Genomic DNA, 15,195 nt, shown 5'->3' on the forward strand with positions numbered 1-15,195 from the left:
CAGTAACAGCAGGGTGATGTGCGCGTTGCTGTTTCTCTGGTTTGAGAAGAGATTCTGTGCATGAATGTGACGCCAATTCTGATGGAAGCAGGGGGAAGGCAGTTTGGGGATATTGTCACCCCAAAGAAGAGGCGATTAGTTGCCAGGCGACTAAATCTCCCAAAATCTGCCCGTGTGCTAAAACCCTAAGACTTTATTCTAAGAACCATTTCCAACCCCCACTGTTATCTAGGTTGTTAATGACCTTAACATTTGCGTTGTATCTCACATTGCAATACTTGAAATACTTTGGGAATATGCCAAGGGCCCCCTCCAAAATGAGTACTCAAGGGATATGGATGCTGTTAGCCATTAGGTAGTTATAAGAAATGATATCCGTATATTATAAAGTACTGCATCCAAACATTCTACAGTAAGTCATTAACTTAAATACCTGTCTGTACTCTAAATATATTATAAATATGTACAGCACTGTGCACACAAGTAGTGCTATATAAACATATACATCATTTATTCTAAAGGTGGCCATACAATGTGCAGATCTGCTGATTTGGAGAGGTCACCAAACGAGTGGAGCTTGCCCAGATATGCCCACCCTGAGTGGGTGATAGGCTGATCCAATCAGGGGCCCTAGGGCCAAATGATCCGATCACTCAGAGGAATGCAATCGGTCCATGCAAGGACTGCATCAACAAACCGATACAGTCCTAGATCGGGTGGGATTTTTATACCTATCCAATCTACATCTGGCCGATTTTTAGCCAGATTTTGCCCGGGGAAGCACGTCGGAGGGCCCCCATACACTGGGCATTAAAGCTGCTGACTTGGTCTATCTTAGTCAGCAGCACACACTCTGAGCTCTCTATAGCTCTCCTTCTGCCACTGCTGTCTCTGTGCTAAGCGCCTAAAAAACATTCAATGCTGTTGACACACACACTTTCTCCTTAAAAAGTCAGGGGTCATTGTTTTTCCATATGGTCAGGGCAGCAGCTATAGAAGAGGGTGGGCTCTGGCTGGCAATGCAGTAAAGATAGAGCCCCATATTTTGGCTGCAGCACCTCCAGCTATTGATGAACTGCAACTCCCAACACCAGCTCTGACCATTATACATTCTGTTGCTCAGTATAATGTTGCCATCTATATTTTCCCCTGAAGATGTTGGGGGCACATGGTAGGAGAGTATTGCATCGTGATAGCTGCCACAGTATAGAAGAAGAAAAAAAATACTTAATGTGATAAATGAGACCATGTCATGTCATATGTATTAAGACTGCAAGCTATCCAGAGAAAAGTGTCATTTCTTCATCAGGCACACAACTTTAAAATCATCACTATATAGTATTTTACTATGGCAGACAGTGACTGCATGAAACTACGACTGGTGGCTGTACTGACTGCTGTGTAGTACACAGGAATGACTGCATACCTTTCACACGCTGTGGTTATGAAGGCGTTAAATATGCTGCTGCCCCTTGTGTCGGCTCTGCGCATAGCAGCATGAGCTCATGCGATTGTTTAGCAGGCCCAGCCCTTAAAGCTTTTTGTCCTAGCTTTGTTACCATACAAGCCTGGGGAGGCTTCCCTCAGTCCTGGTAGCACAGTATCGTTTCGTAAGAAAGCTTTGCTGCTGAGGGGAACGAGCCAGGCTCATCTCAGGGAACCGTGGCCAGGGACTAGTTTACATGTAGCCAAAGCGCACCCCCCTCCTGGGAAACTTGAGCTCGTCTGGCTGGGAAGACTATACTGAATGTCTGGGAGAGAGCACATTCCAAACATGACTGAAATCAACATTGATCAGTCTAAGCTACCGGGAGTCAAGGAAGGTAAACGTTTCTCATTTCCAAGCCTGTGAGCGTGTGCGCAGGTCTCGCATAGCAGCCAATAGACTGGGAGGGAGGGAGCACCTGTTTGCTCTGGGGTGTGTAACCCTTTCCTGCATTAAGGTGCTGCTGGAAGGGTCTCTGGCACACGTGACTTGGAACAAGGGCAATTATAGGGACTTCAAATGGAAGGAATACAGCCCTCCAGCTGTTTTATTGCAATGTCTATGCGGGTCCCCTGCTGCTGCCTTACTGCATTGCCAGAGACCCTCTCTAATTATATATTTATATATGTGTGTTTATATATTTATATATATTCATGTAAAGTGCACAGTTTATATAGAAGCACATTGCCAGAATGTATGCCACTAGCTGCTAGCATGTATCAAATGGATCTTAATTGTGCTCTCTGCTGTCTAAACTTTCTTGTTTTTTTTATGCCAAATTGTGCTTGTGGCTTTGCAGATACTTTCTCAGTACTGAGTCCTCGCCATTTCACCATTTTTACTCACTTTTGTAAATTTCCCCTTCAAAAATGCATTTTTAAAAACGCAAGGTCGAGTGTAAATGGGCAATGAAACCACATGCGCATGATAATATCCAGTTTTCAGCTTATAGTTTTCTTTTCCCAACATGCGTTTCTTTTCTGTTTTTTCCCACAATTCCACTAGGAAGAATTTTAGTAAACTTTGGTGAAAAAAAGCCAAATTACAATGTCATTTTGTTACCAGCATGCTGCAAATACGTATATGTGCAATCCATCTTGCCAGAGTTGTGTCCATGGTGTTTCCCTGGCATATTGGAGTTTCTCCTGAAAAACGCAAATATTGGCATGCGTGGAGGATGTTGGCTCACAAGCATCCTATGGGAATTGCTATAGTGCGTATTCCATTATTTTCAATAGGGTTTGTTTTGTGAGTATTTACAACCGGCTGCACGTTTTTAAAAACGCAAGTTATAAATGACACGTCTGACCTCGCCCTTACTGTTTCATGCATGGATGCAGGGTCAGTTTACTTATTAGGTGTCACATGCACTAACCTACGGCCCATCAGGTGTTAAAGGACAATTCAACCATTTAGCCAAAAAATCCCTACCCCCACCTCATGTAGACCCCCCCCCCCAGGCTAGCTGCCCCCTGGGGGAAATGCCCCTAACTTTATACCTACCCCTCAGTGTAGATTCAGGCATCAGCCATCTTCCGGGTCTTCGGTAAGTTGAGTGGGAGACCGGCGAAGCGGTGCATGTGCAGTTGGACCAATTTACCAGTTTGCGACAACTGTGTATGCACCGCAATTGACGGAAATTGCCAAAGTGCCGGGAAGAAAACATGAAGACCCGAAAGATGGCTATGGTGAAGTCCGATGCCTGACTCTGCACCGAGAGGTAGGTATAAAGTTAGGGGCATTTCCCCGGGGGGGCAGCTAGCCTGAGGAGGAGAGAGGGGGGTCTACGTGGGGTGGGGGGTAGGGATTTTTTGCCTAAATGGTTGAATTCTCCTTTAAGGGACATCATAAACGGTTGCCCATAATCACAAATATTTGGAACAATGAATGTAGGAAGGAGTGACCATAATCATTGCATTGCTCATTCCTTCATTATTCTGAGCAGAGAGACAGTTACATTTAGCAGAGAGACAGAGAGAGGGAAGGCACATACTAGCCAGTGGCACAGTTAGGCACTAATAAAGACTCTGGTTGTGCCTGCCTGTGCTGTGTATTGCGGTGCCCTGCCTGGCTGTTATGTCTGTTAAGCCTCTCTACATGTCCTCTTCCACCTTTCTTGTAACCCTTTAAAGGGGAACTACCGCGCAAATGAAAATGAATATAAGCTTCAGCACACTGAAATAATAAACTTTCTAAATACAATCAATTAACAATTCTGTAGCGTTTCTAAAATAATCCAAGTTTATCTTCACTATTCCTCTCAGCATCTGTTTCTCTTCATTCTCCCTTCATGCAGCAGTTGGGTGTCAGGTGAATGATCCAATATATCTTATAGGGGGGGCTTCCTTTTCTAGCTGATGTATTAGAGCTCACTCAAAAAACTGATTCCAGTACAAACAAAATCTAACAAAACAACTGCCTTTTGCACAAATCCTGCATGTAGAGAGACATGATGTCTGGTGATTTTAATAGAGTGAGCTCTAATACATCTTCTAGGCAAAAGGAGCCCCCTTAAAAGATTTATTGTATCTAACTGTCAATGAATATCTGACAACCAACTGCTGCATTAAGAATGCATATGAACTTGATTATTTCAGAAATGATGCAGAATTTTTAATTGATTGTATTTAGAAAGTTTTTGTGACACATTTTTGTGACAAAAGTTTTTCATTGACAGAAGCTGGCAGGCACCTAACACCAGGCAAGCCCTAGGTTAGTGACTAGTCTTCCTCACTGTAGCTCATGCTAAATGTTCTACTAAAATCACCCCATACTAGATATTAACTTGTGGCCAAAGTGATCAATGTATTGTTCATCTGGATCTGCTCAACATTCTAATAAATAACCCTGAATATAACAGAGAATTGTTAGCTACCTAACTAACACAGGAACCACACTTTTGTGCTTTCCACACAGTACGTACAACTCATTTACATTATGGTTTTCTTTATATATAGGCTGGTGGTTTTAGCTTGCACGACCTAGGGGCGCCCGTGTAGGAAATCAGGGCCTGTCTGGGGGTTTAACTGTGTAAAGTACAGATATGTTTAGGCAGCTGTTGAAGGTGTTTGCTCTAGGCAGCTTTGGTCACTTACAGAAAGAGAAGCAAATGATTGTTGGTCACAAGTAAATCCATCTCTAATGGATGGCAGATTAGACTAGTATTCCATATAAAGCATACAAATGCAACTGTGGCGAAAATTAACTCAGGGATCATACAAACAAATGTGTTTTGTTTTCGGAGTTTAAGTTTATAACCTGTTTCTTTTGCAGTCAAGTCTCTCTGGTCATTTTGTAACCTGTTTTATTTATTTTGTCTTATCACTGCTCTGTGTGTTTATTCTGTTGTGCAACAGTGCAGAATCTGTTACTAAGGGATAACACTCCCAAAGGCTGTTCCATTTTTTAACTATATGTGTGAGCAGATGATGAGTCTTTGTCAATTTAGAGACCTGCACTGGACCCGCACCCAGTCCCACAACCAGCATTTTTACCAGCGGGTGCCTGACCTACTACAGGACTGAAGCATGAGCAGTGACAAGGGGTCTAAAATAGCTTAAAGTTCAGCTCTGATTTAAAACCGTAGTAAGCTTAGCCTGACGTTGATTTTAAAGGCAACAAGAATTGTGTCCATGTGAATTTCACAAATGTTCCCATAAGGGAGGACACAGCAATGTTATGCTTCCTAAGGGAAAACTTATAAGAGGATGGGGGAGTACAGGCATTATAAAGGCATGCAGATTAAGGAATGGATTCCTTGTGTCACAGATGGGTTGCAGCTGTGTTCCCTATTCTCATGAGGACCAGAACTATTTAGAATGCTTCTGAATGTCAAACTGTGTTAAATACAATTCATCGCAGTTTTAGAATCAAAACTTTTTCTTTTTAATTTGAGGCAATGTGGTGGGACAAAAAAGAATGGGTAGCATTTGTTGGACATACGCCTTTTTCCCATGTAGCAAGCAAAAAAAAAACTACTAAGACAAAAATATATTGAGTTCAGTCGCATAATGACCGAATGCATGTTATGTGCCTAATAGGGTCTTTACTGGTAAGGTGACGAGATATTCCTTGGTAACTAAATGGACTCTTCTTCGGTAGCACAATGTAAAAAAGTTCTGGGAGAAACAGACTTACATACCTCCCAACTGTCCCTTTTTCGGAGGGACAGTCCCTCTTTTGACAGCTCAACCCGCAGTCCCTTATTTGTACTGGAAAGTCCCTCTTTTCTCTGGACTGAACAGCCAGAAAAAGAAACAAAGTTTCTCACTTAATTGGCTTTTAGCAAAGAGCCCAGAACAGCTAACAAGTGCAAATAAGATACTTTGTAACAATTTTGAGACACAAAAATACAGTTTAGATAAGAAGAAATATTTTCAAACTTTCATAACCTGCCAAGTTTTGTAAAACAAACATGGTAATTAGGGGGTGTGGCCACAGAAAGGGGTGTGGTCAAAAAACTGCTGCGCTAAAAATTTTTGGCCCTCTTTTTACTTCCAAAATGTTGGGAGGTATGGACTTATATTGTATGCAGTGAGGGTCATACTATGGATTAGAGCTGTGACTTGTGTTAAATGTCCGAGTTAGTGTTATTTTTCTCATGTTTACAGGTCATTGCTTCTTATAATATTCTTGTACAAAAATATGTATGGAGCTTCTTGTGCCCACAAATAAGGTCTGTATCCTGCTCCTCGGTGTCCCAGATAATGATGATATCATCAGTCTGTGAACGGCTTTTCGGTTTCTGCAGTCCTTATCATCCAACATTGTGAAAACGTGTAATCGCATTGTCGCCAGTAGGTGTCCCTTTTTCCTACCTCAATTGAAGTGGAAAAAGTCACATTACTCATATTTGGATACATATTCAATGTCCAAAGATTTTTACAATATTTCCTCCAGAATCACTAGCCTCTCCTAAAATTCTGCCACCCTAGGCCCAGGCCTTTGTGGTCTTTTCACATATCCGGGCCTAAGTATCTTTGTGTTTATGGCCAGCTTAAAGGAATTGTTCAGTATAAAAATAAAAACTGTGTAAATAGATAGGCTGTGCAAAATAAAAAATGTTTCTAATATAGTTAGTTAGCCAAAAATGTAATGTATAAAGGCTGGAGAGATTTGATGTATATTTGATGTATAACAAGGAGTCTACTTCCTGCTTTTCAGCTCTCTTGGTTTACACTGACTGGTTACCGTGGTTACCAGACAGTAACCAATCAGAGACTTGAGGGGGAGCCCCATTGGTCATATCTGTTGCTTTTGAATCTGAGCTGAATGCTGAGGATCAATTGCAAACTCACTGAACAGAAATGTACCATGTGGCCCCCCTTCAAGTCGCTGACTAACTCAGAGTTATAGAGCTGAAAAGCAGGAAGTTGGATTCTGGCTGTTCTATTAGACATCTGTTCACTCCAGCCTTTATATATTACATTTTTGGCTAACTATATTAGAAACATTTTTTATTTTGCACAGCCTATCTATTTACCCAGTTTTTATTTTCACACTGAACTGTTCCTTTAAGGGTCACACCTGGAGATTCGGGGAGATTTATTCGCCTGGCGACTAATCGACTCTTCTTTGGGGCAACTAATCTCCCCAAACTGCTTCCCCCTGTCTTCGGCCTGCTAAAATGAAAAAATGCCTGCGGCATGGCACTTGCGGCGCTTCGTTTTCCAAAGTCGCCACGAAGCCAGAGGAAGCCGTTCGGGGAGATTAGTTGCCGGGCGACTAAATATCCCCGAATCTCCAGGTGTGACCTTACTCTAAGACTTCAGTTGGCTTCTTCAGAGGGCTATTGGTGCAAAACGCATCAGGCATTACGACTGTATGAGAGTAGGAAACACCAGCTACCCTGCGCTCCTCTGGGAAAGGAACTTCAAAAACTGAGTGGCTATTGAAGCACTTTACATTACTTTTAGATTTTGTGGCTAAATTAAACTATTATGAGTACTATCCCTACTTTTTTAACTAAAACGAAGGATACGCTTTCTCACTACTAGTGGTTTGTAAGTAGGCATTTCTAACAAAAAAGGGAGGAAAGAGAATTCCTGCTATATTTCTGGCTAGTTTGAACCATAACATCTGCCCCATCCTTTGTCCTTTTTTTATCAAGTGATTGTATCCTTGTACAGTGTTCACGACCCTGTAACCATCTGCTTTGGGGACTGTTTGTCTTACTGGATTTCCATCATCTTCAGCCATTGACTGATTGATTGATATTTATCACTGGGCTTTATTCCTGAACTGTCAGTCTCTTTAATCAAAACTGTCAGTGAGAAGGATAGATGATTATTGCAAGTAGAACTCTGCCACTTCATTCTATATAACCAACTTCCAAATGTATAGAAAGTTATTTTCCATCATCTATATTTAGATTTGCTTCATGCTCATTTTTTACTGTTACTCACTATAGTGTTCAATACTTAGATTTACGCAAGGAGCTGGGTTGCAATATAATTAGGTGTATGCTTTTGTCATTTATCTTACAAAGATGCGTCACATTGTCCCAATCTGATGGAAGTGCTTTTCATGTTAAAGGGGAACTTTTAAATTGCAAAGGAAGGTACCTTGCTGTCCCCAGAGAATTTAAGGGTTCACGCAGTTTACATATAAACATATGCAGTGCAAAAATTTAAGAGAAGGGCAAGTTAATGGGAAGCAACCATTCTGATAAACCTATAAATGTCCTAATACCATTAATTTGTGTAATACTGATAGAGGGTTGCTTCAATTCTGTGGCTGTTCATGAGTCCTTTTTTTATCTGCGTTAGTCATCAGAAATATGTGTTACCGAAGGGCAATGCAAGTGTTAGTTGAATCTATCTGGCCTATTACTCTAAAACTGAAACCCTGGAAAAACTGTCTTGTAAAAACACCCATAGGATGCGGAAAAACTTGGATGGAGTCAAGCTCTGGATAACAGAATATTAGTCTTTTACCAAACATGTATGGTCAGTGACTTAATTTTAAATTTAAATATGTGTAATTAACTGTGGTTAAACAATAACAAACATGGACCTAATTCTGGAATTAATAAGAGAAAAACTAACTTGACAAATTATGCAAATGGAAGACTGTTGTGCCACAGTACTACAGGGCTGATTCAGATCTTTGGATTAATTCCCCTGTCCCTAGACAATGATCAGGGCAAGGAAACTACCCCTCCGCCCCAGGGCAACGGGCTACCTCAAACTTCAGCAATATTTGGAGTATCAAAATACATGGTCGTTGAGAGGACAAAGAGCAGCAGTGTGAAGGATTGTTAAGGCTATGCCAGACAATCCTTGCGAAAGGGGATTCTCTGCAGGCAGAAAATGCAGGCAGAGATGCGCCATTGTCTGGCCCTGGCCTTACACCTTGTGTTTAGTTAGAGCCCTAGAGGCAAGGATTTTGTTTAGAATTGTTATCTATGTTGGAAGGAAAGCAGATCAACCTGAATTATTAAAGGGGCCCTATATCCTCTTAATGGCTTCTTCTGAACATACTATTTGCCTATTGTTTTAACTATGAATCATTGTTTTTTGTTAGGCTAAATAGGGCAAATTGGTGACCTGAAGCTTCCCCATGTTTGGTACTTACGAAGTATGTAAGTAGATTACCGATATATAACCCCTCCCTTCCCCCTTCTGGTAATTTATTTATCTACCTCACAAGGACCAAACTCGATCTAGAACCCTGTAGCACACCATATAAAATCTTATCCAATTAGGGAATGTGCCTCTGACAACCAGTCTACTTGATCATTTAACTACTTTTCTAACAATGTCCAAATGGCTCCACCAACCCCAACAGACTAGTTGAGAAAACAACCCCATCAACTGCAAGACCACTGTCTCATTTATTAGTTTAATATGAGATGTCCTTCATAGACACTTGCTTTTGACTAATTTTAATGCCATTCCCCAGGACATAATTTTCATTTTGATCTCTTAATAATCCTTCACTTTTAGGGGCAGATTTATCAAGGGTCAAATAGTAAATTTTAATTTTTGCATTTCAATATTCAAATGTAAATTTCAATGTTAGATTTATAACATTTTGACTATGGAAACAGTCCTAATTCGAATATTTGCCATCTAAAACCAACCGAGTTCATGTACAAATCAATGGCAGTCCGTTGGAGATGTCTTCCTGACATTCAAGTTTTTTTTTTTTTTTAATTGAATTCAAATCGAATACTATTAGAAATTTCAGGTCAGACCAGTCGATCGAATATTAGACTTTCAAATTTTTTCTTAACCTCCCAGTCGAATTGTGAGTATATTTGAATTAAAAAAAAATTCACATGAATTAGACCTTTGATAAATGGGCCTCCCCAACATACAGGCCATACAAACTGGAATTTTATCAGCTTCTTCAGTCCATTTGTAGCATACCAGATGAAAGGGAGGATGGAAAAAGTATAACATAATAGCCAGGCAAAAGCTGGAATAATCTCTCTAAATACAGGTGGCTGTATTTCATCAAACCCTGAAGCCCTTTTGATACCTTTAAGGCCACACCTTATTCCTTACCATACCTATCAACCCAAACATCTTCTGGTTCTGAAAATCTATCACCACCCCTGGTCTTTGAATTAGGACATCAGACTGATCAGTTTTAGACACCTCAGAACCAGGTCTGGACTGAGAATTAAAATAGGCCCTGGCATTTCAGGTACACAGAGGCCCAATCAGCCCACATAGAGGCCCAAACAGCCCCCACCAGCCCACTAAATACTGACTTTCTATGGGACCTTATAGCAGCCCCTCTGGCATTTGCCAGAACCCACAGATTGCCAGTCTGGGCCTGCTCAGAACATGCTTTGGTTGAGCAGAACAGTGATACCCCATATCTGACAAATGTTTTGTTGAACATTTTGACAACTTAACCTATAATTTCATTAGAGCTCTGCGATGAGGAAACCCGCCCAGCATTAATGCTCAGCTTATGTAAATAAATATGCATAAGAGATACATGAAGCTTCATGAACAGAATGGCCTACAGTGTGCCAGTATGTTTTACAGAACATTTATGCAGTGATAAATAGAAATAAGCTTATACAGGATCTTTGCCCCAAAACCAGTTTTTTTGCATAATGATAGAACATGTAGTTCTAAGTAATGTTTCGATCTACACTAATTAAAAATGTTCAGTGATTTCTTTATTTAGAAATGCAGTTTGAAAAGCAGTATTTGTTTGTCCCTTTTTATTCTCTAATTCTGACAAACAATATAGTCAGTTCTCCAGCATTGTTTTGGGAGTCAGAAACAGCAGTGCAGGGAACAGCCAGACAAATATTGCCTTCAATACCAATTACATTTACAAATAGCTTTAAAGCTATTGAAAAACGTATTTTGAAAAGTAACTTAGAATTACGTGTTCTTTAGTTTTGTAGATGGTGGATGTACTCTTTAATTCTAAGTTGACTATATTTTTACTTTAAATACATATATATAATATGTAATAGATTTTGTGAGGTTACATCACTTATTGCAAAATAAATATCTTTTTACAGTTTGCAGAGATTTTGCAGTGCTGGAGGATCATACTCTTGCCCACAACCTGCAGGAACAGGAGAGTAAGTATCGAGCTTGACTTTTGTCAAATGACATAAATGTTACAGAGCTTTTTCATCATTGAAGGACAAGGAAAACGAACAAAGAGTTTAATCTTCTGAAAGGCATACCTCCAGCGTGTACAGCATTGCTATTCAATCTCCTCTATTTTCATCCATCTATCTGTTCAAATGGCAAATTTTTTTAAAAAAATGCTGATTTTCAAGAACAAGACCAAGACCCGGAACGTGCTCATAAGATAGTTATCACACTAGGGTCAAGCATGAGCATATCTTTTATGGCAGACATTTTTATGATGTAACCAGAGGAAAGATGGTGTCCACAATAGAGTGGTATTCGAGTCTATTATCAGAAGGCCCTGCAGGAGAAAGGAGAGCAATTTTGAAAAACTATGTTAGCGATTAGGTACAGCAAAGGGAACTCTATAGAATACTAGAGACTTGGGTAGCAGGCTTTCCTTCTCCTTTTAAGATCTATCCCTAAAAATCTAAGATCCCCATTACAGTTGTATGACAAAAATGTAGTCCCTGGAAAACAGGTCCTTGAGATAACTTTCCAAGTTTCAAAGTGTTTGTATCCCTTTTAAGCTAAACAAGCCTCCATGCTCCATACTGTGGTGGACCATTCTATCAGATTTTAGCAATGAAAAAAGCAGTGGTAGTTAGAGCAGTCCATATGACCAGTCATTAGGCTGAGGACACACAAGCATTGGCTCCACTGCTCTCAGACATTTTCAGATTTTTTCTGCAGGCAGAGAGAAGCAGATTTGCTCCCTTCCCCAGCCGAAAATGCATGCTTTGGTGTTTTTAGTCCGACATCCATATAATTCCATGTACCTGCACTCAATCGGGAGCTGTAATTTTAAGTGTAGATAAACAGAGCTGGGAAAGGGAGTACTTCTCTCCGACTGAGAGCATTGGAGCCAACGCTCCATGTGCCCTAGCCCTTACACGTTCTATTATTTTCAAGTACAGGTATGGGATCCATTATCCGGAAACCTGTTATACAGAAAGTTCTGAATTACGGAAAGTCCATATTCCATAGTCTCTATTTTATCCAAATATTCCAAATTTTTTTTTAAAAAAAAATTCTTGTTTTTCTGTTATAATAAAACAGTACTTTGTACTTGATCCCAACTATGATATAATTAATATAATTAAACTGCCTATTGGGTTTATTTAATAGTTACATGATTTTCTATTAGACTTAAGGTATGAAGATCCAAATTACAGAAAGATCCGTTTATCCAGAAAACCCCAGGTCCTGAGCTTTCTGGATAATGGGTCCCATACCTGTACATTGTATAACCTATGCAGCATCTCCTGGGGAACTGCGAACATGTTTTAGCTATAACAACAATATATGAGACATATTTTCCATACATCAACGCAATCTAAACCCTAGCTAAACCACCAGCTATGTAAAAATGTGCACAGACAGGCAAAGACTTTTAAAGTGATACAATCCTACAAAGGTAAGAGTTATGTCTGTAACAGTAAAATCAATGACCAGCAGTGGTATAGCAAATAAAATCTAAAAAGCTATTTGTTAAATGGAAATGAATATTGAGCAAAAGCAGTATCACAGGTATCACATATTAATGGTTAGGGAAAGTCTCAAAGTAATATGACTTACAATTTTGAAGGGTTTTACTGGTGGTACAATGTCCTAATAGAGCCCCGTGCAGAATTCATCATAACAGTAATGACACTTGCACAGTAAATCAGTCCATTATATGGCTCTACATTTCAAGGGTATTAGTATTGCAGAAATCCTGACCCATGCATTGTGGGCATGTTTCCTGTGAAACTGCATTGTGTTAATGTAAATTCTATAAAACCAAAGTGGATTGCTAACAGTACTATCAATTTATGTCATGGGCCTATGAAATCTATTAAGATGAAAACAATATGTCCGCAAGCTGAAACTATGACTGCAGCTTTAACCTTTTACCCTTTGCTGTTTTTATTGTAGTTTTGTTGGCACAGAGCAGTGAAGCTAAAGGCATATAGATGTTTGCAATCATGGTCTTGAAATTCTTATTTGCCAATAAAAATCTCCATGCTCTGGCATAGTTCTTGTTCTGAAATGAGAATTGAAGCTCTGAACATTTGTTTGTTATCTGGGTGTTTATAGTTTACCTTTGCACCAGCGTTGGACAAGAAGAAGAAACAATGTGCTACGTGATGTCATTTAGATTATAGATTTAGATTTTAGATTATAGATGCGCTATTATATAAATTCAAACTTCTCAATATATCAGTAGAGTTGCTTCACTCCTGCTCTTACCCCATTCTTATATAGCAGATGAAAAACATGTGTAGATAAAATCTTTTTATGGTTTCACGTTATCTGCAGTTATATGATCACATTTTACAGAGGCATTCTTTGGTTTCTCTGTATATTACCCAGTCTTATATAAGGGTAGGTCTGTCTACATGTGATGTGCACAGTGACTACAGTTGGTTCTGAACAAACAATGCATTTGTAATGATTTTTCTCAGTCGAGCATCACTTGGCAACGAATATACAGAGGAATCGTTTGGTAAAGAATGATTTACAAGTGGCCAAGCAACTCCAAGAAGAAGAAGAACTCAGAGCACAAGCCCGGAAGAAAAATCATCACAATGAATTGTGAGTACCAACGTTATAAAACAAAGGAAAAAACTAGTTGCATGTATAACTCTTTTATACGTTAAAATTACAGGTGCATTCTAGGTTTTATAAATATTAGGGATCCACCGAATCCACTATTTTGTATTCGGCTGAGCCCCCGAATCCTTCACGAAAGATTTGCCAAAACCTAATTTGCGTAGGAAAATTAGGGGTGGGAAGGGGAAAACATTTTTTTATTTTGTATTCAATTCGGGTGGGCAGAAGGATTCGGCTGAATCCAAATCCTGCTGAAAAAGGCAGAATCCTGAACCAAATCCTGGATTCGGTGCATCCCTAATAAATATGCAGTTTAAGATCAAGATTATGTGGACAATGATATTTTATGGTCCAAAACAAATGCACAAACTCCAGAATAGGCAGTAGGCAAGCATTATTTGTTGAAGGACTACTAAACCTAAAGTGGTAGTTCACCTTTAGACGTGGTTCCCCTTTAAAGGGATACTGTCATGGGAAAACATTTTTTTTTCAAAATTAGTTAATAGTGCTGCTCCAGCAGAATTCGCCACTGAAATCCATTTCTCAAAAGAGCAAACAGATTTTTTTATATTCAATTTTGAAATCTGACATGGGGCTAGACATATTGTCAATTTCCCAGCTGCCCCAAGTCATGTGACTTGTGCTCTGATAAACTTCAATCACTCTTTACTGCTTTACCAGCAGCCAAACAAAAGAACAATGGGAAGGTAACCAGATAACAGCTCCCTAACACATGATAACAGCTGCCTGGTAGATCTAACAACAGCACTCAATATTAAAAACCCATGTCCCACTGAGACACATTCAGTTCAGTTACATTGAGAAGGAAAAACAGCAGCCTGCCAGAAAGCATTTCAAGTCATATGACCAGGGGCAGCTGGGAAATTGACAAAATGTCTAGCCCCATGTCAGATTTCAAAACTGAATATAAAAAAAAAAATCTGTTTGCTCTTTTGAGAAATGGATTTCAGTGCAGAATTCTGCTGGAGTAGCACTATTAACTGATGCATTTTGAAAAAAACATGTTTTCCGATGACAGGATCCCTTTAAATTAACTTTTCAACTGGTCTTCATTATTTATTTTTTACATTTTATTAATTATTTGCCTTCTTCTTCTGACTCTCCAGTTTTCAGTGGGGGTCACTGACTGACAATGCTCTGTAAGGCAACAAATGAATTGTTATTGCTACTTTTTTTTTCAAGCTTAGCGAGAATAAAGTCATTTATCACTGATATTGATTTGTTTCCGGCTATGGTTTTGGTTTGCATTGTATTTTTATGAAATGCATATTTGCAATGCTAACTGGTCAAAGCTTCATTTTAAGTGGTGGTTCACTTTTAAGTTTTAAAGGCTAATTCAAAGCAACTTTTCAATTGGTCTTAATTATTTATTTTTTATAGTGTTTTAATTATTTGCTTTCTTCGTTTTTCTCTTAACTTTTAAATGGGGTCACTGACCGCTTCTAAAAAAACAAATGTTCTGCGAGGCTACAAATTTATTGT

The 15,195-nt window shown here is 39.4% G+C and overlaps 1 protein-coding gene across 1 annotated transcript in view; it reads left to right on the plus strand.

Annotated features, from left to right (window-relative positions):
- Window positions 1–1,625: 1,625 nt before the first annotated feature.
- Window positions 1,626–15,195, plus strand: part of ccdc50.L (coiled-coil domain containing 50 L homeolog) — a gene marked incomplete at its 3' end in the record, with an annotated part of 35,506 nt that continues 21,936 nt past the window's right edge. Inside the window, 3 exon segments of the mRNA NM_001097927.1 lie at window positions 1,626–1,823; window positions 10,980–11,042; window positions 13,545–13,674. Of these exon segments, the coding sequence (NP_001091396.1) occupies window positions 1,775–1,823; window positions 10,980–11,042; window positions 13,545–13,674 (242 nt within the window).

Source organism: Xenopus laevis, chromosome 5L, assembly GCF_017654675.1.
Source record: "Xenopus laevis strain J_2021 chromosome 5L, Xenopus_laevis_v10.1, whole genome shotgun sequence".
In the NCBI taxonomy this organism is placed as follows: domain Eukaryota; kingdom Metazoa; phylum Chordata; class Amphibia; order Anura; family Pipidae; genus Xenopus; species Xenopus laevis.